Here is a 23,865-nt window from a genome sequence, read left to right as displayed (position 1 = left end):
TATAAAAGTCTGCATGGGGATAAGTGCTCTGATTCAGAAGTCTGCCAGCCATTTACTGTCACCAGTGACTATTGGGAAGTAGATAAATTGTCTGCTGGTTTCAGCTTCAGAATGAGCACAAAGTAAGCAACCTGGCTACAGCAGCTGCAGCTGAAGTCTCTAATCCCAGTTCCTCCTCTTCCTGTTACTGGTTTTTAGCAGCTCACCTCATGTTATTCTGCTGTTAGTTTTGTGACAGGGCTGGATAGCAGTGTGAATTGTGCCACCGCATTTCTCTGTTGTGATCTGTGCTGTGGTTCACCCTAAGAGCAGGTGACAACTCTTTCTAGTGGAGTGGAATCCTGTTAGGGGTAGGGGTGTAGGCAGTTGCCAGAATGCCTTCCAGTGCCTGTACCACTTCCCTCAGTGGGAGTTTGGATAGCTTGAACATTGCATGCGACTGCTTCACTTGGCAGAGTTGAACAACACAAAATCACTTATAATAATGCTGCTGTGAGGAAGTGTCAGTCTTGGCAAAAAGTTTTTGGCAGTCTTCAGGGTAGTTGGGTGCAGTGATGCAGCTGGGTAGTAGACAAGAGCACTGCAGGCTCCTCAGCCTTCCTCTCTTCCCCTACAGCTGCAGCCTGCTCTGTTTTCTGGAGTTCATCAGCACAGTTCTGTTAGGTGTCTTGTAGAAATATGGATTTCCAATAAAAATATCAATATTTATCTAATTATTAAGTTTTCTTCATTTCTTTCTTAATAACCATGCTCTTGTCAGACTCCATATTAATACCATTGTACTTCATCTGTCTTCAGGGTATAGCCTTGATTAGTTTTTTAGGCCACTGTCATATATGATTATCAGTATAGAAAATAATCTTTTGGAAAGTTTGAATTTAGTAGAGAATTTAAAATATCTGTCAGCTTTTCAGTAGAAAGACTTTATATTTGGACATATGAACTTTCTTGCAGCAGCTATCGACATATATTTTGAGAGCTCTGACCTGCTGACTCAGAAGTCTTTACAGTACATATGTAGCCAGCCACGTGTAGACCTTTGCAGAAATAAGATCAAAATCTGCAGGGTCAAAGACAGAATAGTTTTTTCCCCTTATATAGCTCCTGTATTGTAGCTCAGGGTTAGGTATTACATTAGTACAGTACCGTGCGTGTCAGTGTCAGTGACTTGCTTTCTATCACGAATCAGTTGTTACTCTGATGACGTATCACAAGAAAAGGTTATGTGGCAAAAGAATAATCCTTTTCTTATCCCAGGTATTGTTAAAGGAGCACCAAAGAATTCTTTGGGACTTGTGAGAAGCTGCTTTTCTGCTTCTCAGGAGCAGTAGCTGGATGAGACTCCACCTTCTCTTCATTGCTGAAGATAGCTTTGCCAAGGCATTTCACTATCCTTTTTACTGCAGTTAAAGGCAACTGCTCATCTCTCTGCGCTTTACTCAGGCAGAGCAAAGGACAAGATAATCCCTTAGCCTGTTAAATGCTCCATCCCATCTGGTAGGTGATAATTGCATTGTAAGGGGATTGACACAGTGGGATATGCTTACAGTGTAATGAAAGCTTCACTGTAAGTGTGAAAGTCAGCTGATCACATTCTAGCACTGTGGGACCTTATATTTGCACATCTTTTGTAAAAAACATAAAATACAAGTTCCATCTGGGGAGGGTATACAGTACCTTTACATGCCATCCTTCACCTATTTGTAACAGATTTTACATTTGTTCTGGAATATCAGTAGACTGAATATCTGAAATCCTCTTGTAGGAGTAGTGCAATAGACTTGTGTTTAGCCAAATGTTTTGAGACTATTCAGTGAGTATAGCTGTATTAAATGCATCCCAGGTGTTGACTGCTTTTACTAAAAAGTACTATGACTTTGAAATCATGGGGTTTAGTTCTTACCAGTATAGGAACAACCGTGTTATTTAAACACTGCCTAGAAATCTTCATCAGTAAAGGTGAAATTTGAATAAGCCACATGGTGAGGAATATCACAGTACTTTTGTGTCAGCAGGGATTTCCGTCAAGAGGATTTCTGGCTGAAAGTAACTCTTCTTGCAGCCAACCAAAAGAAATATCTTGAAATTTCAGTTTCAAGCATGAGCCTAAGGTAGTGCAAACCGACTTAAAAAAAAATGTTTAAAATCATGGTTTTTTAAATTTATCTAATGCTGTAGTGAAGATAGTAAATCTTAAGGTTCAGAACATTTCATAAGTTAACTGTACCTTAGCTTCCTTAACTTTGAAGATGATAAGGATCCTTGTGAAGATAAATTACGTAGGGCAATAGCTCAGGGTTGATTGTCATCCTGTTGGTTGCACTCTCTCCAGTCTCCCCATATGGTACAAGAAACTGGGCAGGTTGCTCTGTGCTGACCTGCATGTGCTGCTTCACTGGTTTGAATGTTAACCTGTTTGGTTAAAACAGTGCTTGGTTAGTGCGCACTGTGCTGGGCTGTAGCTTCATAGTCAGATGATTAAATGAGAGTCAGGTATATAAGTATGCACTGTGTGCAGTAGATGCTTTAGTGACATTGTATGACCTTGCTGCAGGATTAAATTTGCTAATGAATTAAGGTTCTGTGACCAGCTGTGTGGCTGCTGTTTCTTTAGTTTCCATTTCCTGACTTAGCAGCTCTGTGTGCGTGTGTGCTCCTGGGAGTAAGGATAAAATAAAATCTAGTGGGCTTTTATGGGCTGTCTGCCGTAACTTTGCCAGTCTGTGATGAGGTTGTTGAGTGTGGTTAAGCTCAACCTTCCCTTACTTAATCATGGATCTGAGTGGGGTTAAGTAGAAAGCTGGTGTTCCAAGTTCAGGTGATGAGACATGGAAGATTTCACGGATCTTTTTTTTTTTTTTTTTTTTTCCTCTCTTTTATTTTTGTTATTTCTTTTAAGGTGGCTGAGCTCTAAAGAATATTCCTTAATTATTTCCTTTTAGGTTGAAAATGTGTACCTGAGGAGAGGAAAACTAGGGAGGTTTGCTCTTTTGTTTTCTGACACATTGTAATTTTAAATAAGCTTGGGTGTAAGGTCATGGAACTCAAAAAACAATAAACGTAACATCACTCTTCCAGAAAATGAAACGTGTCCCCTCTCCCCACCCCAGTTGTTTCTGGAATATGAGTTTATGTCAGATGAAAATCCCTCTTGAAAGAACCATTACATTGGCAATATATGGGAAAGTATTTTTAAGCGGAATTTCCAGATATTTAGAGACAGGGGTTTTTAACAATCCTTACATATATATATTTAAAATATATACCAAGGATGTAGCAAACCAAATCATGCATGGTATATAATAAGTTTTCTTCTTATTTAGGTGACAAACAGCATGTTTGGTGCTTCAAGGAAGAAGTTTGTAGAGGGAGTTGATGGTGACTACCATGATGAGAACATGTACTACAGCCAATCATCGATGTTCCCACATCGGTCAGAAAAAGATGTAAGTTGAATAAACTTATTTTTTCTTCTTTCAGTACTGGGGTGGTATCAAGTATGTGAAATGTACGTGAGGAGAGGCTTCATTTAGCTTTAAGCTGTACATGGCTGTTTCCAGTGGCAAGTGCTTTAATTTTAGTGAATTTATTCATGTGAACTTCAGCCGTATGCTTGCCAGTGGCTGGTTTTTTTTTCATCTTGAAGAATTGTATTTGTAATTTAAATTGAGTTATTGATTATATCTTGTGCTTACATGCTGTGTCTACAAAGTTTTTTTTGTTGTGGTTTTGCGTTTTACATCTTCAGCCATTTTTAGTTTCTGAAAACGCCTAATGCAATTTGTTTGCTGAAGTAGTCTAAGTTAGGTATTTCTCCTATTTGTAGAGCCACAAAGTTACGAAACTAGTAATTCCTAAACATTTTTTCCTCTTTGTAATGACAAATTGTGTGTTTGAACTGCATTGGCATTACTGAAGCTCTGCTGCTTCTTACCAAAGCTAAATAAATTAGGCAGTAAAGTATTTCACTTTTATATGGAGTGGCGTGTAGAACTACATGGAGGACTTGAAAGTGTGGCTTGAAGTTCATGTCACTTGCAGCTCAGTAATACCATCTCATGGCAGGCTTGCATTTAATATGTGTAGGAAACATATTCTTTTTAATTTAAAAAAAAAATATATCTGTTCAAATTTTTGCAAAGGTGCAAATGCTTCAGGTATGCCTCCAAGACTGTCTAGAAATAAAGTTAATAGCAGTTGTGAACACAGTCTTGATAGACCTTGACCTGTATCAACATAAGCACTTCCTACAGACTCTTAGCTGAATTTTAATTTAGATTTTCAAAGAGAAGAAAATAGGTTTAGAGAGTAGAAGGCCTTTTCAGACAAAATGGAACAAAAAAGCATGAATGCGGCTTTCCAATTCAGTTCCATAAATTGATAAGAAATTTCAGGTGAACTAGCAAAGGATTAAAATGTAGTATAGTGTAAAGAAAACTAAATGGGCTGTTCTTTTCTCTTTATATTGATTACATGTGTGCATGTACCACAGATGCACATAGGCACAATGGAGTATTTATGATGTTGAATATACATCCTTTCACCATGAGGTGCAGCTAGCACTCTTAAAACCAATAGACAGTATTTCTCCAAAGTGATTTTTGTACATTAAATCCCCACTTTTAGACTTCATGCACTGAAGGAAAAATCACTATGGTGTAGTAAGAAAGGTAAAGTGAGATAAACGTTATGCTGCACAGTGTACACAGTGAAAGCTGATGGCTTGGCACACTGTTGACACAGTGAATGTTTTAGTTGCCTACTTTTTCTGTAGGCACAGTTGCAGAAGTGGATCTTAGAATGGAACTTCAAGACAAGGAAGGTGGGTGTTCCAGACACCAGGAATGACAAATGAGAAATCATGAAAGCTTGTGGGAGAAGTGGCCAAAATGGGGCATAGAAGCCTACTGTAGTTGGCAGAAGAGTGATGTCATTCCAACAAGAAATAGAAGAGTGGATTTGCAAAAGCTTTTAAAAATTTTATTTCCCAATCATTTTTAAGGTTCCCTGAGCTCCTGTAGCTTCACTATTGACCATTACAACTTTCTGAGTTTATGCTTATGAAATTTTAAACTGTTACATGCTATTCTTATTATTATCTTAATAAGTTTTTATCAAAATAAATTTACGGTGATAATACTGACTGTACACCTTTGATCACTCGTGTAGCTAAACGTATATAGTGTATTACATGTTCCATTTGCTGTTTCATTTGGTTCACCATAGATAAGAAGGTAGACATTCTCTTAGTTTCCAACTTCTTTTGCGGCTTTGAAAACCTTTTCCTGTTGAAAATAACCATGTTTTCAAATAGTCTTTAATCTAGAATTCTGCTAAAAATGTTGTATATGAAAATAAATATATTGACTCTGTTGTTTCGATAACAGTATTGACAGGCTAAAGTAAAATTGCTCAGTTTTCTCCTAGTAAGCTAATAAAGACTAATCTTTGAAAGCTAGATCGAATTTTATGAACACCTGGGAAAAATTCCAGCACTCTAGATCTTGAAGCACTTTGAATCCTTCTGTCTTCACATCTACTGTGTGAATAAAATAAAAGTAGAAGAAATATTGGGGAAAGAAGTAAATCACTCTTATATTATCTAAACAAGGTGCAGTTTTACTGCAATTTAAATTACTCCTCTTTTTTCATTTTCAGCTTCATTTATGTCTTTACTGAAAGCAGATAAAATTAATGTTGCAGGGTTTTGCAACTGACCTGTAAAAAAATTACTTAAATGTTAATTTTTTTTCTCTCCAGTGTATGATATGTACATATGAATGCAGAGTCCTTCATTTATGCTTCATTTATCTTCTAGAGTTCTTCAAACTGAAATAAAATGGTTTTGGTGGAGGCCTCTGTGAATGGCCTCCTTAAATTTTGTTCTTCAGGAAAGATTAAAGCTTGTTTAGTATTTACCCTTATACTGGATATAACTAGATGTTTCTGGTTTTCACTTTGTTGAAGTTGTACTTAGTCTGATCTTGAATGTTACTACTTTCCAAGGAACTGTTGCTGCTCGTGTGTGTATGTATACTCCAAATGGAGGAACATAGGGAATGGTGAAATCCTCCTGAGATTTGGAGTAAGGACTATTACTGCAAGCATATTTGTATAAACTTCAGAACTTACTTTTACAAAATTTATTTTTACAGTAAAGTCAAGCCAAGTCCTGTCTTAAACTTCAAAGGCTTTTGACGTGGGGAGAGAACTAGCAGCAAATAATTTTGGACCTGTTACTTTTGTTTCAGCCTCAAGTGTAGCTAAGAGCTAGAAGTTTTCTTTTAAATTACCTGTTTTTTCGTTAGAGAAAGGAGTTCTAGATAAACAGGACTAATATGGTAATAGAAATGGAAAAGTTGCATGTTACTCACATGCACAAGTGCTTCCAAGATCATACGGATACTGATTGGATAAGTTATTTTAGGCCCGCAATTATGATTCCTTAGATGAGATTACATTTTGCTCAAGCCATTTTATGCTTCTTTTTTACTAAGTAAGTTGCTTTGCCTTGAGTCATTACACGCTTGCTGAGCTAAGTAGGGAAGTGGAACAGAGTATATACATGAATGCTCTGTTTGTGAATTTTTCTGCACTTGGTCAGTGCATGATAACCAGGTCATAGTAATCCTTTAACAAAGAAATTAGGTGTTTTATAGTACTTTCAGAACACAGAACAGGTTAAGAAAATAGTTTACCTTTTGGCTGGAAACAAGTGGGGTCCTTGTAACATAAATTGACAAGATGATGCACTGTGTGCCCACAAAATAATTGCAGGGCTTACTTGTGGCTAATTTCACCAACTTAATTAAGCTGTCTGTGCACTCAGCAAAATAATTTTCAGGACATGAATACATGTATTTTTATTTGGATAGAGTGACAGTGGTAGAAATTAGTAACTCAAGGCCCTTCCTGTACTTTTGAAACTACAGTTTTTAAATGAACAAAACAAAAATGCAGATGAGCTTTGAGAAAAGATTGGAGCTATTCAGTCTGAACTTCTCTGATTTCTGATGTATGAGAATGTAAGAAGGGCTCCACAAGGTTTGACCAATCTAGCCCAATCTACTGAAAATGTGTACATGAGAGTGTAAGACCAGAGCATCTTCTGTTGCTCTGAACTGTCGTCATAAATCTGACAGTAGACAGACATGCATTTTAATGAAGGTCTGCCCAATCAGGAAAGTTAGGAGATTTTTTCAGTTAATGTTTTTTTCAAATCTTGGCCCAATGCTTTGCTGTTCATTTTCTTTCCCAGTTGCTCAACAGTTAGTAAAATGCTTGCTGTAAGGTAGTAGTAATACTTCTGATTTTTACCTTTAATTGTGGCAGGTGAGATCTAGCTTGAAGATTAGATTTGTCTCATTGCAATTGTTTATCTAGCTCCCTGGCACTAGGAAGTTCTCAGATTTGGATACTGAGTACAGAAAAATGGGTTGTTGATTCTGGGAGCCTGCTTTCCTGAAGTTTCTTCCATCCTGAGCTGAAGCATGTCTGTCGTGGATGAAATTCAGGAGTTCCTCTGTCATGAGACAGTTGCACGAAGGCAGATGTCAGTGGTGCTGGTACAATGAAAGGTGGTCAAAGGCCTTTTACTGTGATTCTATTAAACTGATTTATAGAACCTTTACTTTTACTGTGTTTTGAAATGCTTGGCCTTATAAGGAGTTGGTACTTCTACAAGAGAGAAAAACCTGAAGGCTTAGCTTGCCATTGTGATTGAGATCCAGAATCTTGCTAAGTTTTGGAAACTAAATGTTTAAGAGTTTAGTCAGTCTTCTGGAGACAACTTTGGCTTTAAGGTTGCTGAATCTCATTGTTTCAGATGAATTGCTGACTTTCTAATGCTATTATTTTAGGATTCTGAGGAAGTCTGATATCTTGTTTTCTAAGGTATCTTTCTTGCCTTAGTCATAATTTTACTTCAGATGCTTCATATGGAGTTGTATGTATTTAAGAATTCCCATGAAACCCCCTTGTGTCAGGAGCAGTTGTAGCATTCGCACCAGTGCTGGTTGGCTGAATGGAGATACTGTACATTAACCTAACTTGTAATTGTCTGAATAGTTTTGATCCATTTGTGGAGGGAGAAAAACCCCTGAAGTTTATTTTGAGAAATAAATAGATTAATGTCTTTAATTGTAAATGGCAAATTAATATTTTCACATGCATTACTTTGCACGTAAACATTCTTATAGATTTGACTGAGTAGTGAGTTGGTTTGCCCTGCTTTCTTTGTGAAACACATGGTTTAGGCTTCACTCTTTGAAGTGTGAGTTAAAAAGCAACAGTTACTTTTCACCTTCCAGAAGAGTGATTAAACATTCCTTGCATGTATTTCTGAGTACACAAAAGGGTTTTTTTTTTAAGAAACTCAACCAACAAAAGAAAAAAAAAACCAAAAAACCACAAAGCAAAAACCCTGATGGAAACAAACAAACTTTAGGAGTATGAAAATTGCAATGCCATTGATGAAAATAGTTGGAAGGACTTGCAGGAAATGAGATTGGTAAAAATTCAAGGAACTTTGTGTTTCATTGCAGTTCCCTTTCAGAGCCTATCGTCTTTCTGCCTATAGTGTGCATTTTCGTAAGAAAGATATACAGTATGCTGAAAGAACAAAAAAGTTTCAAATAGAAAATGTGCCCTTTACTGTGTCACCTGTAAGTTTACCTAAATGGATTTATCGAATGAAACAATACATCATAAAGTCATTTTGCTTAGGGTCAAAAGTGGTTTTTTATACTACTTCACACAGTATGCAGGTATGTATCTGACAAATAAATATTTGAATGTAAGTTAGTTCACATCCCTTTACAATTTGGAATTATGTCACAAGGACATTAATTTTACTATTGATGACTGTAGTATAACTTTCACTATGACTGAGTTTGTATTTAGGCTTTTAATAGAATAATTAAATTACTATGGTAGGTGTTCTATACTTTTCTGTGCTCCATCTTCATCTAGAAGCTTTATTTTGCTGCATCTCCAATTCACAATGTATAGTAATTTTTATATGTCAGCTTTAGCTTTTGAAGTGGTGCCTTGAACTAGCTTAATTCCATGCATAAAATCATGTGCATTTTCTAGAATGGGAAGGTTATGGTTTCTTACCCAATAACTCAGTTCATTGAACATGCTGGTTTGTAATATTGATGGTTTATGAGCTCAGTGGTGGGCATTTTGTTTGGGTTTTTTTGTATGCAGCTAGTTATTTAGTTGGTATAAAATACTTGCTTTGTTGTCCTAGTTCTTAATTGCTTTGGCAGTTTTTATAGCATTTGTCAATGAGCTTTCAGTAGTCATTTGGCTCATTGATAAACTGTACTATCAAATAATGTCTCTACACAGGGAGAACTTGTTTTTAGAGCTTTACTTCGGTAGCCATCTTAACCTCACATAAATAATGTCACTGTCATTCAAAAGCAGCATCTTGTCTCTAAGATCTTGAGATATTGCTGGCATCAACAGTGTGGTCCTACCTCCTTGTACTTCCCAAGTGCTGCTAGAGGCAGAAGATCACAACGAACCAGAAGTGATGAAATATGAAAGATAGAATAAAATTTCATTTATTTTCCAGTATTGTACTTGGATTTATATTTCACAAATCATTTACATCAGTAGTAATTTTCACTGGCAGATAATAACCTGTATTTATATATGTATACAAGGTTTTCATTGATTTGAGATACTGAGATTTGGAAATACTTTAATGTAAAATGGGAATTTTGTGAGTGCTGTATTAAAAGATGGTTTAAAGAGGAAGACTAATAACACTACTAAAAACTGTCAGTCTAGAAAAATACGTATTTTTATCTGTTATTTGTTGACTAGTTTTACTACTGTTTTTTACGTCAGTATAACGCTTTCTTCTTTTGAGGCTGTGGGTCAGACGTTGTTATTAAGTAGTGCAGCACAGATGGTAGATACCAGAAATAAAGTAGTGTAAATACAAAATTATGCTGATGTTTGCATCTGTGAGAAACCCATCATTTATCAGGCCTGATATTACTCACAAACTTGCTTATTCTAACATATTTTGCTTTTAGGGGTTGACTTTGTAGTGCTAGATCAATGTATTTTAGCTACAGCTTGCCTCATGTTTAAGAAAGTAGCTTTGGGCTATAACTACATAATGTAGCGGCCTTCACAGAATTGCTTTACTGAGTTTTCTTGGTGCCACCCTGCCAGTGTGTGCTACCACGGCAGTGATGGTGACAGGCAGCTGTCCCCACACTGAGTTGGGGCTTTGCTTGGAAGAGGCAGGATGCTGCAGTGCACGGGGAGGCAGGAGCCTGTTCAGCCAGCTCTGCCACTGGACCTCCCTCCTACCACCTCCCTCTGCTTTCAGGAGGGCTGCAGCCTATGTTCTCCACTCTGCTGAGAGGGTTGCAAAGTGCAGCAGTTTTTTCGCAGTTCTGGCAAATGTAAGCATTTCCTGGTGCTGGTTTTTCAAGATCTGTTGACACTCTCAAATGAACTTATTGCAGTAAACTGATCAAGAGTAATGAAAGCAGTTAAAGTAAAATCTTGTTCAGCACTAGGGATAGGAAATTGTCTGATAGCCCCTTACAGCTTATTGATTCTTGGTGTGGACCAGTCCAGAAAAATTGGGCCATCTACTTGGATCATCAGTTGGTTTGAGTTTAGATGCATAATCTTCCATGATCAAAATTGCCCTGTCACTGTTTGAGGCTCGTGAGTAAAATGATATCCATGTCTTAAGTTGACCGTCATCAACTTAGTCTTTCAGCCTGCCAGTACTGAGTGTTGGTCTTTCCAGTATGCTGGCAGAGTGCACCCTTCATGTTACACAACGTCGTTTTTGCTCACTTGTCGCCTTGTCCCATGGGAGAGGCAAGTCTTAGGCCTCCTCTGTCTCCTAATAACAACATAGGGAAAGCTAATTGAAAAAAAATCTGCCTAGTTTGGTGATACAAGGTTGGAAAAGAAGAAATCCCATGCTGGGTTTTGTGGTTGTTAACCACTAGCAAATTGATTTAGGTTGTTGCAACTATAATTCTGAGCATTTTTTCCCTAAGATTCTGACATAATTGTGTAAAACTTAGTAGGTCTTAACAACTGGAAGATGCTTTAGTCACCTTAAGTCTTAGCCTGCTTTGGTTTTTATTAAGGTTATGACCTTTGGCTGTTATAGACTAAAAAAAATTCAAGTGACTTCCAGTCACAGTGGCAAGCATGCTCATGGAGAGCTGTTTTATTTTCTGTGTCATGTAGCAAGTAGCCCAGTCAGATGAAATAATGATTGCAAAATGCCAGAAGGAATGTTTTTAGTAATACTAATGCCATTCATCTTGAATCTTCATTATCTTTGGTAGACCAAGTTTGAGTAGACTATCATAGTGGTGCGGAGGGTTTGAATGCAAATCAAGAAATTTTGGTAGAATAGGTTAAGGTTTTGCTGAATTTAATTTTTTTTTCTTGGTCTAAATTGTATGGAAATAATAGAAAAACAAGACAATTTTAAATTGTTCCTTACTTAGATATGACAGAAAAAGGTGTTTAATAAAGTAGAGATGGAATAAGTGAGATACCCATAAGACTGTATTTGTTCTCTATGAGATTTGAGAAACGCTGCATTTAATCTTCCTGTAACAGATCCACAGGATTTTTTATTGATTCCTTCTTGAGGCTTGTTGTCTTTTGTGTTCTAAGCATGTTATGACATGAAGTTATCAGACTTACTGAATTCAACGCTTGGCCTTTATTATGGTTTTCTATAAAGGTTTCTCTACAAGTCATTTTGCAATTAACTTTTCATGTAAAAGTAAGTGGCACAATAGATGTGACCTACTTTGCAATGTTTCAAAATAAGCAGTGTTCAATAAATATTATTTGCTACTGCTTTTAAATGAATTTTAAAAATCAAGTAGTATTCATTGTACAAGAGGTGGGATTCTTTTTTTTCCTCTCTTTAAAGTAATCTAGTGCCTCTTGGGGGTTTAATTATGGAGCTTTTTACTCCGAATTAACATTATAAATAAAAGATTTTTATGCTGAGGTCTGTACCATCTTCTGCTTATTACATCACATGCCATCACAGCAATTTTTGAATTCCCCGAGCAGCTGTGCTTCTGGGATGTTCTTTTTTGGCTTAACTGCTTTGCTTATCTGTCCCAAAGCTGGTAGTACTTTCTGACTGATGTTTCTATCTCAGTGTCTGGTTTGTTGGTTTTTATTTTCGAACTTGTGTGCCTTTATCATTGTCTGTGCCTTTATCATTGTCTTATAACTTTCTGCCTCTCATTTTTTCCCCATAGAATTACAATTTTTCACACCTTGCAACATGTTCTAGGATTTTCCAATATATCAAATTTGAATGCCGTTTTTTTAACTTCACCATTTTACTTTGTCTTTCCTTTCTTAAAAACTACTGTGTCAGCTTGTTTTATCAGTGTTTAATGAACATCAGTTGATTGGTTTGGGGGGGAAGTATGCTTTTGAAGTCTTGTCTCCCAAGTGTCCCCACTTCATCATGCATTGGTTCGTATTGCAGAGCAACATTAGTGTGAGTGAATTTTATTCCTTCTGAATAAAAACAGGTTGGAAGTGATGTTTCAGCAGTGCACCAGACATGTACTACTCACTAACTGGCTAGTCCACTCGTCCATGGCATCAAGTGTTTTAGTTAGGAAACCATACAGTAGCTGTTAGGCCCCCAGAGCCAACTTTTTTTTTTTTACAAATGTTCTTCCCTCTGGCTGCATCACTTGCTGATGCAGCTATGGCCTGTGAACTTGGTTATACGAATGCTGAGCTGAAGCCATTGGTTGTTACTTGAAGTGGGTTTTTGTTCACAGTGAGTTCTTCACTAAGAAAGAAGATCTTGTCTTGCTGTTTCAAATCGCCTATGTACACTAGTATGGATGTTTGTTCCTGTAGTTGCTTACTATCAAATATGTGCACTTTGTTCTTAATATGTGTGAGTATAATGTATGTTGAGGTAATATTACTGATTTATTTTCTGATGGTCTACAGTAATTGCCTGCTGTAATTTTTTTCGTGCCTTCTGTATATATTCAAAAAATCATAAATACTTTGTGACTTACAGATGTGAATGCTACTTTTGGTACTTAGTGACTTACCCTGCATGTCTTCTTTCTCATTTCTACCATCTGGATTTGGCCCCAGTATAGACAACTAGCAGATTCAGTTTATAAGGTTTGTTTGAATTTTTCGTCTGTCTAGATGATATCAACAAAGCAATTTGCCATTTATCACAGTAAAGTTATTTTGATTTGAATTCTTTACTCTCAAGTCAAAAAAGGTTGAAATTGCCTTATGTCTAAGAATCCAGACATTCCTTTCCATGAAACCATCCTAAAATTCAGTCCAAGTCCAGACTAATTCACTAAACAAGCAGCTATTTGCCCATGTGTTACTAAGCAGAAGTAGCATGTGCTGTTGTGGATGGAGGGATTAGGTCAGCTAATAACTCTTCTTGCTCCAGGGGGACAATCAGCTATACCTAGTGTTGGTGAACAGCTAATCAACAAAAAAAAGCATATGGGGATGGATGTTCCAATATTTAACTTCCCTCAAGATTGCAAAGGGGTTTTTTCCAAGTATTTAGACTGTTGTCTAAAAAGTTATTAATACTGTTTCTCAAATTAATTCATACTCTGCATTTCTTCAGAAGCATGGAGAACAGTTTTTTCTTTTCCCCTTACAACAGAGGTTGGAAATCTGGTGTCATGTGCCTACATTAGTTGCCTTCTTTCTGGGGTATGCAAACCCAAATCTCCATCTTTCTTCATAGATGGTGCTGGTGATTTTTAGTTAGATCTTACTCTTCCCAAGAGTCTCTAGAGTTTGTCACATTTCTGGTGTGGTGTCTGAAAGTTGATAAAGGGTTTAATGGAAATATTTAGTAATACATGATTTCTCTAAAGTGGGCATGGTAGAGCAAGAAATACTGCTTCTGACATTTGTGGGTCCTGTTCATATCTGTGTACAAGCATGAAGCTAGCTCTTAGGGCAGTGTATTGTAATTTTAACAATGGAATCTTATCTGAAGTTCATATCTGTTCATATAGACCTGCTGCTACCTATCCACTTATATTGTAAAGGATAATACAAAACTTTCACTTGTTGAGCAGGAAGTGATCTGGTTGTATGAGACATGGTTTGCAGAGGAAGATGATCTCTGATTTAAGTAAAGCAGTATTTCTTTTTCTGTAATGATGGGTCTTCTAGCTGTAAGGAAACCTGAAAGCTTGTAGATCTTCATGCTCTTTGTTGCAAGTAAAAGTCTGTGTTTATACAGGTGAAGTCATAAATTTTTATTGATGTGTAATACACTGCTACATGTGTTACTGTACAGATATTTTGGGGAGTTTCTAAAATTTTTCATGACTTTGAATGAGTTTTCAGTTGTTTTGGTTTTCTTGGCATAACATAGTGTTGTAAACTTCCAGATCAAGATAGCACAATATCTTTATGTCTTTAGTAACCTCTTAATCTTCTTACATTTTAGATGCTGGCATCACCATCAACATCAGGTCAGCTGTCTCAGTTTGGGGCAAGTTTATACGGGCAACAAAGTAAGAATTCTTTTTATCAATAATATTTTTATTTTATGCTAAATATATTACAGTTTGGCACTCTGCAACATGCAGATGGCTTTGTTTTCTGGTGATTGTAAAAATGAGAGTGTGTCTCTATATACAGTTATTTTAAGATACATTTTTGCTTTGCTTAATACGCATTTTTGCAGTGTTTAGTGTGCAAAATGTCATATATGTCACTTCATAACTGCTAAATGTCCAAATATAACCATACTATTATCTGTGATTTAATTACCTGTGATTTAACAGACTCTCTGAAGGAAAAACCTAAAGAAAGAAAGCTGGGCCAAAATGAGCCTAGTTCAGAAAACTATGTAAGGAATAGAAGGAACATATACCTTAAATATAACTGGTATTTCATGCTCTACAGGAGCACAATAAATCTTGTGTACATGCTTGGCAACTTGGATTTGACAAAGAGACATGCCTTTAGGATTAGGATTATTGCTTTCTGCATCGCTGTTTTTTTTTCTTTCCGGTACCTTGAAGATTTCATGTATCTGCCAGTCATATGGACACTGTTGCAATAGAAGAGCTATAGAGCAACAGTCTCAGTGTAATGCTGACTTAAGGACCACCTAACTTAGGGCCAGCAGTGAGAACTAAACCTTCTGGTAACCGAGAGGTGCACTCAGGCAGTGGCTCAGAATATCTGAGTTAGATACAGTTCCACAAGTAAAACTGGTTGTGAATATCATCTCTCCTTTGTCACTGTATGCTTTTAAATGTTTTCTGCTGTCTCGCTAAGTGCATTTGACTCAGATTCCAAGAAGAAGTGTCTTCAGAGAACTTTAGAGAGTCTGGACTTTTTTATCTGGACAAACTAAAAGCTTTATTTGCTAGATGCATGGCCTTCCCGACTTCTTTCGGCTTTCTTGAAATAGTTTTAAAAATACAGTGGGGTTTTGGGGTTTTTTTTTGTTTGTTTTTTGGTGGCAGTGGTTTTTTGGAAGTTTTTTTCCTATCTCAGTGGCTGTTGATGAGTGACCCTGTAATATAAACTGCCATTTTAATGCTACTGAGATTTATATGAGCAGCTTCTAGCCAGTGTGAGAGTCACGTTTGGCTCTTGTCTTCAAGGTGCTCATTCTGGCACTGTTGAACCTTTCAGACTTAACTGTATACAGATACTGAAATAGTTTATTCATTCTGTTTATCACAGTTATTTGTTGTTTATTTTTTAAGGTAAACTTTTTTTATCAACTTGGTTGTTCATTCAGTTGGTTCCTGTGCCTAGGATGTAATCGCTGTAACATGGAGAAATGTATGCCTAAAACCTTGAAAATAAATATTATCAGCTTTCAGTTTCTACCTGATCTTGAGAAAAAGGGGCAAGAAACTTTTGTGTTAAAGTCATGGTTATGATTAAAATATACTTTAGGAAAAACAAAGCTGATAGCACCTATGCACTTTTAATGATTGGTAGCTGTCAGTCATTAAGCAAGGTGTCATGTTACAGCATTAATGTAACTTAAACTCGACAAGTAGGAAGGAAATAAGCCATTTCATTGGTCTGCCTCCAACACAGTCTATGTAGATCTCTTGTGTCCATTAGAAAAGTGGAAAGTGTAAGAAAAAAGGGTTTGGGATTTTTTTTTCTTCATATGGTGAATATTTCAACTGCCCCTCCTTGCCAGGAATATGGTTCTACTTCACTGTGACAACTTTAATAGTTAAAACTTCAAGTTTAAAGAAAGCCAACAAGAAGAAATAACCATCTAAAACTGGCTTTGCTAAAACAAATGCTTGCACAAAATTAAGTTGAATATCCTAATCGGGTTTTTTGGTGTGCTGTATCTAGTTCAAAAGTGTATGTAATTCTTTTTGTACCATTTTATTTTTAAAATTCCATGTAATTGTTAATCAAGGGGAAATATTATTTATAATATATATTTATGCTCATTGAAATTATTCTGATGCAGCAAATTGCCAAAATATTTACAGTGAACGCTTTAATGTAATCAACTTTTAATGAAATGTTAGGATGCTTGTTATAGCAAGTCACACTACCTCTTAATCTGAACGTATAGAGATAAATCTGAATGTTTTAAACACTTGAGTTTTATTGCAAACTCCCTGGATTGCAAATTTTAGGGTATGACACAGACTGCAGTTCTTAAAGTGTAAAAGCTGGATGACTGGGAGATTTCTTCAGGCTTTGTCCATGATAATAATTTGAGCATATGCCATGTCTGTTCTTTGCATTCTTAGTATTTAACCATGTTATACACTGGCATATTCAGCTCTTCTGCAGGGGTGTTCTACCATGGGAGAGTGCTGATCCATCAGAATTTTCTTTTGTTTGGTCTGCAAGATAAGGTTTTGAGTTCTGTCAGTCTGCCTCAGTAGCCTTATGCCAAAGCAATAGGAGCTGTCACAGCCATTGTTTTTTGTATGCTAAATTTGTTATTATTGCCGTGTTGCACTAAATAACTTTTTCTTGTCTTTGAACATAATTCTGGAACTTCTTAAACACAGAAAAGTGATGTGAGAATGGTGAAAAACTTCATAAAGTTTTTGGACATTTTGAAACACAGAGCAGTAACTGGCTATTTTCTGCTGTTCTCAATGAAAGTAATTGAATTTTTTACCTCTCTGAAGTGCTTGCTTTATTCTGTCACACACAATTGTTTGTGTAGAAAATACTTTTGATCACATTGTTAAAACTCTTCTGTATGCTTTTAAATGCTAATAGAGGGCCATTAAAATTTTGCTTGCTTTCTGTTCTTAAAAGGCCAAACTTGATCACAGACACTGAAGTACTGTTGCCATAAAGAAGCTACTTAAACTGTAAAGAGAGAATTGGCCTCAAATGTTGTTTTCGCTGTCCTAAAAACAACGTTATTGTTAATTAAATATCTATCACTTGCTTTTTTTTATCAAAGATTTGCTTAATTTTTAGCAAGACAAATCAGTGTTCTAAGTACTCGTCAAATACATACTTATTTATTCAAAAGTAATTAGCATTTTTCTGAGTGAAGATACCGATTTTCCTAAAATGCTGTCTTCTTTTGAAATAATTTGTAGATTTCCATGTCCTGATCAAACACCTCAAAATTCAGCCCTTTACAGTATACGTCTCAGAGGAAACAAAATTTTGTTAGCGGCTTCAAATAGAAATTCCTTAAAGAGCCTTTCCAAAGTTAAACAGAAGTGGGGATAGATTTGATAATTGGGTTTCTACTATCCAAACGAGGACTTAGTTTTTACACTGTACTTTCCTTCAGTCTTTACACTTTTTTTGTACGTTGTCACCATAAATTGTTTCCATCTACACCTGATGGAAGAAGACCTTGTTCCTGATTGCTCTGTATCTCCACCCCTCTGAATTTTTTTTCAATAGGTGCACTAGGCCTTCCAATGAGGGGAATGAGCAACAATACCCCTCAGTTAAATCGCAGCTTATCACAAGGCACTCAGTTACCGAGCCACGTAACGCCAACAACAGGGGTACCAACAATGTCACTTCACACGCCTCCATCTCCGAGCAGGTATTTATCGATAGCCGATATTTCTGCGTGTCTTTCTGCAGAGCTCTTGTTAAATGTTCTGCATATTTTGTCTCATACTTTGCAGTTTGATAAATTAACAAAGAAGAGAAGTAGTTTCTAAGTTTCTATGGACCTCTGCCTGTGTTAGGGAAATAATACCATAAAAAAGTAAGGATTTACTGTAAGACAGTATTTTATTTTTGTATGTAAAGGACAAATTGCTGGCAAATTCTGCTTCAGAATGTAAGAGGTTGTTATTTGATTGTACAGTTAAAATTTTGGTGTGGTGTCATACACCATGTAAGAATACAAAGATAGTAGGTCTGAAGTGCTCATTAGAAAAGAGCTGTAACGCCTTTTCATATGCATAATACTTAAGTATTTATCTAAACCTGATGAAGGACTTGATTACTATGTACTGGGTCATTTGGTATTTCTGAAGAAATACAGAACTGCATTAATTATAGAGTAATCCAAACACAGTGTTTGGTCGCTAAGCACAAATTAAGTTGCAACAGCTCTGAGTCTATCCTGCATTAGTAATCTAAATGAGTAGCCAAATACTGTTGTACAGATTCATCTCTGTGGATGGTTTTTCTCTTTCAGGGGGATATTGCCTATGAATCCTAGGAATATGATGAACCACTCCCAGGTTGGTCAGGGCATTGGAATTCCCAGCAGGACAAACAGCATGAGCAGTTCAGGGTTAGGCAGCCCCAACAGAAGCTCTCCAAGCATAATATGTATGCCAAAGCAGCAACCCTCTCGACAACCTTTTACTGTGAACAGGTAAGGCTCTTTAATTGGACCATCCCTGTACAGCCATAGACATGCTGCTCTGGAAATGTAATTTTTATCCATTAGAATAAATCTTTAAACCTGCTTCCTGTATTCATGTCTGGGCAATAAACTTTGAAGCTCCTTGTAGTATTCTCGTAAGGTCTTTGAGGCCTTTAAGCTAAGTTCTTTTTCTGACTACTGAATTTCTACTGCATCTGTTCTAAAGTATGTGATGTTTCTCAGATATTCCCAAGTTTATTTTTGAAACATACCTTGAATTTTCAGCATGTGCATCTGTTTTAAAACTGTTCATCTATGACTTTGGGAAGAAGGAAAGCAAAATTTAAAAACACAGTAGTTATTCTGCAAGAGTAGTAAACTGATTCAGACACAGTAAGGATCTAGTATTTTACCTTTAAATTCTGGAATGATACAGAGAAGAGTGGCTTGCCATTCATTTAGGGATTTAGTGCTCATTTGGATGCCAAAGGTTCCTCAGTTTCTTCTTTTCCTTTTCTAATTCTGGGCAGGATACTAACATCATAAATCATTATGCTTTAACTGTTACAGTGCTGTGTTTATACTTCATTCATACTGATAAACTTGTAGTACGTAGTCTCTTAGTTCTAATAATTAAATGTGTGTAGTCACAGCTTAGCATGGCCGACTGCTTTTGAGGCTTGGTTCCATTACTTCATGATCCCTGTGCTCCCAGTTAAGTTCTTTTTCTCCCTTCAGGCTGTTCCTTAGAGGAGTGCCTCTTATACAGAGCACAAACAAGCTCATCGCAGTCAGGTGCCACCTCTAACCCAGTCTAGTATTTTACAAAATAGATAAAGGAATGTAAAAACTAATGTCACAGTTAATCTGAATTTTAATCAGGTTGTTTAGTTTTGTAGTTTCACAATGAAACAGGCATACAGATGCTGTTCTCAATCACAGCAAATAGTGATCCGGTACTAGCAGTTTGTGGTCTTGGAGCGTGAAAAGACTTTGTCTCTTCCCTCTGTTTAAGCAGAGTTTGTCTTTTCCGTCCTGTATAGTGGCAAGTAGAGGTATCATTTTAAAAGATAGTATATTTTAAAGTATTTTTGAAATGTGAGATCACAAAAGGATGAAATAGTAATATACTTAAAAACTTTGTGTGTAAAGGACAATGATACTGGATATTGATACATGTGTACAAAGTTCTTGTTTAAATATCATTCAGCTGTAGGGTGGATAATGAAATCCCTGTGTGTAGGAATATTTGAATTAAAATGCTTATCCTTCGCTGTTAGCATTTCTCATGTTCAATAAGCTACAAGTCTTAAAAATGGAGAAGGAAATATCTCTGAAACAATGACTGGCTCTTATTCCACAGCTTATTAGCCTATGGAAGTATAGTAGTACATATCCAATGGATAATTGATAGTTTCAAAATTTTGTTAAACATATTTTGGGAAAAAGAATTTATGTCATTGGCTTGTAAGGTGCATGCATTATGTGACTTTCAAGAAGCATTTTCTGAATAGTTGCTTCCTTGGAGCCATGAAAGTTTTTAGGTTAAATTTTTGAACATGAAGCATTTGAAGGTATTTCAAATTAGAGTTAAATGCTTCGGATTTGTAACTGTGTAAAAAGTTTGAATTGGTAAAATTTCCACTAGGGAAGCATTTCATATTTTTATTTATGGAAATTTCCAAAGTATCAGCTTCTATCCTCTTACAGGGGAAAACTGGATGTTGTGATTTCCACAGGGCAGACAGTCAAAATTTCACTCAGCTGGGGCCCTACCTTTGGGCTTCTTGAAATCTCCAGCTCTTGCGGGATGAAACGGATTGTTTGTGAAGGTGTCTGTGCAACCACAGTAGTCCAATGTGATATTTAGATGTTTTTAAATGTTTTTGCCTGACTATATGGAACTTGTAGCTCATCTCTTGACAGAGACCATCCCTCTGCTCACAGTAATGCCATATGTACAGGGTCGTGATTGCACATCGTAACTGTTTAGCTTATAAATGAGTCATGACAAGCTTGGTCATTTTCATGATTGAGCTTCCCACCTGCCAAATGATGGATTACAGCCTGATTTTTAACTACTGCATTTACTGCTGCTTCATTTTTGTATATGAAATATGTTTGTCATAACTTGTTTGTTGACAGATGTCTTAATACACAATGGCTATTAAAAAACTAAGATATTTTGAAGTCATTCCAGTTGACCTGATTGAGCAGTGCCTGTTGCTGCTGCTCAGTGTTTTCAGAAAATAATTGAAAACTGAGTTTAGGTTAATATGGGTTGCTTAGGCTTGAAATAATTTCAGGGTTTTTTCCCCCCATAATATCTTCCACTGGAAATACAAAGTATGTATGTCCTTTTATCTGACTTCCTGGATTTTTTTCACAGTATGTCTGGATTTGGGATGAACAGAAATCAGGCATTTGGAATGAATAACTCCTTATCAAGTAACATTTTTAATGGAACGGGTGAGTTTACTCTATGTAATACTGATCTTAAACTACAATAGAGATTTTTTTTAAGTCTAATTAAAAATACTTGGTTCTGTTGGAATGCAACTTTCTGATCATTTTCAGTTGTTCCATAAAAATGGTGCTCCAAGAGCAATGCTAGATAACTGGGTAGTACTTCATTAGCAGTGGATTTTACTAGTTCTGAAGACAAAGTGAAAGTAGTTCTGTAGTATATTTGCTGTACGTCACATGGCTGTAGATTATACCTGTTCGGTTAGAAATACGAAATAGCTCTTGAACCTGAAAAGGATATCGGAGAAGAAAAGATTTATCCATTTCCTATGAAAGCATTAGGTATGTGAAAGCAGTCAGAAAGCATTTTATTTTTTTTTTTTTTAAATCTCAAACTCCTTTTGAACAGCTGCTTTATCATATGATCCTTTCAGTCAGTTATTTAAGTTGTGATTTTTCTCTGGGAATTACTTCTTCACCTGAATTTAGTGAACTAGAGAGGGGAAAATATCTTTTTCCATAAATGATTTAGGTTCATTTGTGCTGATGCTTCTGTATGTGGCTGCATATATGAAGCAACCTGAGGTGCTGGTGACATCACAAGAGTAGAAGGGCTTGGGCATTCCCTAGGACATTGTGACATTTTTATGAGCTGCAGCTCTGGCCTCACCTATGTAGCATTTTCTGCTGCAAATCAAAAAGTGTTGCCATGTAACTTGCGCTGCATTGGCTTTTCAGCTGCTTAAGCTTTATCTTACCTTATCTAAGGACAATAGAGATGTTTGATGCTGCTGCTAATATGGGTTATTCTCTCAAATTTCTTCTTGATAGCTCTTAAAATTTAAAGCATATTTAAAAGAAATTTAAATACCTTTTCTAGAACTTAAATTTTGATAGTTTGCTTATATTTTATGTGTACAGTCTTTAATTCAAGAGGAGGCGACCTTACTAAATGCTGTTGACTAGCTATTGTTTGAAGGCGAACTTCAAACATCCTGATGCTCTTTAGGCTAGTCTTGTAACACAAAAGCTGTAGTTACTTGTAATAATTATAGAATGAGAAAAAAGATCAACTTGAAAGAAAATATGTCCTACATTTATCTTGCTCATAATTAAGTCTTTGAAAAAAATACATAAGGGATTTAAAAATACCTGTTTTTATTGTAGATGGAAGTGAAAATGTGACAGGACTGGACCTCTCAGATTTTCCAGCACTAGCAGACAGAAACAGAAGGGAAGGAAGTGGCAATCCAACTCCATTAATAAACCCTTTAGCTGGAAGGGCACCCTATGGTAAGACCATACTTCTGAAAGCTCTTTGAGTGAAATGAAATTTGCTTGATTCACCTCTTTCTGTTCATAAGACAATAGACAGTCTTTTCAAAAATGCCAGACACGTAAACTGCTAAGACTCATTTTAAAAAATGAGTAATCAGTATCTGTGGTTGGAGACTCGCTTTCATAAGTATTAGAACTAATCTGCTTTAGTTTCACTACCAGTAGGGATTGTTGGGGATTTTTGGTATGTATGGTATGATTGCTCTGAGGCTGCTCACTCTTGAAATTTCTTAGGTGATAGGTTTTATTCAAATTGCGTGTATACAAGAGCTGTCGATGTCTGAGTAGCAAATTACAGGATTAGTATTAGATTAGTAGAGATGTTACTGTGTAAAAAGTCATAAGCTGTAAACATATTGTAAACTTTTGCTGTTTATTGATAGTATTGGCTGCTGTACTGTTCACTGTCACCCTTATGATGAACATCAGATTTCAAAAAAATAACCTGTAAGCATCAATTATTATCAGTCAGATTCCAAGCATGTGTCATATAATTCTTGCTGTACAGGTTAAAAAATAATAAAAGGAAAAGCCTTTAGGTGGATACAAATCTTGTTATTTGGGTCTTGAAAAAATTCAGGTAAGCTAGTGTGAGGCACAAAACTTTCTTTTTGTTACTGCTTTAGTAGATTTTGTCACGCATGTTGCATCAGCTACTGTCAAAAGTTGCTTTTATAACCGTAAGTTATTTTTGTGACACTTGTCAATTTTGAACCAAAAATAACCTAGTGTTTTCTAACTATAAAAAGCTAGTGTTTTTCAGAGATAACTCCAACTTTAATTGGACATTATAGATACCACATTATCAAGAGCAAGTAGCCTCATGGATTTGGCATAACCAGGGCCCTCTGCATAAGATAGCTGTGAGAAAAAACTAAACAAGTTGAACTGAAATGTTAAACACAGGAAAAAAGTGACTTCCCCAGATGAAGACACTCAAAACTCACATCAAGCATGAGTGGAGACTTAATACAGCTAGAGGCTTATGTAAGATTTTGTCCATCATAGAATGGATTGGGTTGGAAGGAACCTTAAAGACCATCTAGTTCCAACTCTGAAAAAGAAGACAGTATGTGAAAAATTATTAGAAGATAGGAGGGAGATCCACACAGATGTACTTCAGCGTGAAGCTTGAGTTCAATATTAAACAGCACTGCAGCATAAAAAATATCTGTAATTGCTCTTGTGCTTACACCATT

At 36.3% G+C, this 23,865-nt stretch overlaps 1 protein-coding gene across 2 annotated transcripts in view; it reads left to right on the top strand.

Annotated features, from left to right (window-relative positions):
- Positions 1 to 23,865, top strand: part of CNOT2 (CCR4-NOT transcription complex subunit 2) — an 82,119-nt gene that overhangs the window by 44,869 nt on the left and 13,385 nt on the right. For both annotated transcript variants that reach the window (XM_048301818.1, XM_048301817.1), the window contains exons 2-7: positions 3,324 to 3,446; positions 14,501 to 14,567; positions 17,935 to 18,082; positions 18,689 to 18,871; positions 21,252 to 21,331; positions 22,496 to 22,621. In XM_048301818.1, the coding sequence (XP_048157775.1) occupies positions 3,336 to 3,446; positions 14,501 to 14,567; positions 17,935 to 18,082; positions 18,689 to 18,871; positions 21,252 to 21,331; positions 22,496 to 22,621 (715 nt within the window). In that variant the 5' untranslated portion in view covers positions 3,324 to 3,335. The remainder of the gene's footprint in view (positions 1 to 3,323; positions 3,447 to 14,500; positions 14,568 to 17,934; positions 18,083 to 18,688; positions 18,872 to 21,251; positions 21,332 to 22,495; positions 22,622 to 23,865) is intronic.

Source organism: Corvus hawaiiensis, chromosome 4, assembly GCF_020740725.1.
Source record: "Corvus hawaiiensis isolate bCorHaw1 chromosome 4, bCorHaw1.pri.cur, whole genome shotgun sequence".
In the NCBI taxonomy this organism is placed as follows: domain Eukaryota; kingdom Metazoa; phylum Chordata; class Aves; order Passeriformes; family Corvidae; genus Corvus; species Corvus hawaiiensis.
Note: the sequence above shows the minus strand (reverse complement) of the source record. Positions and strands in the feature narration are given on the sequence as shown.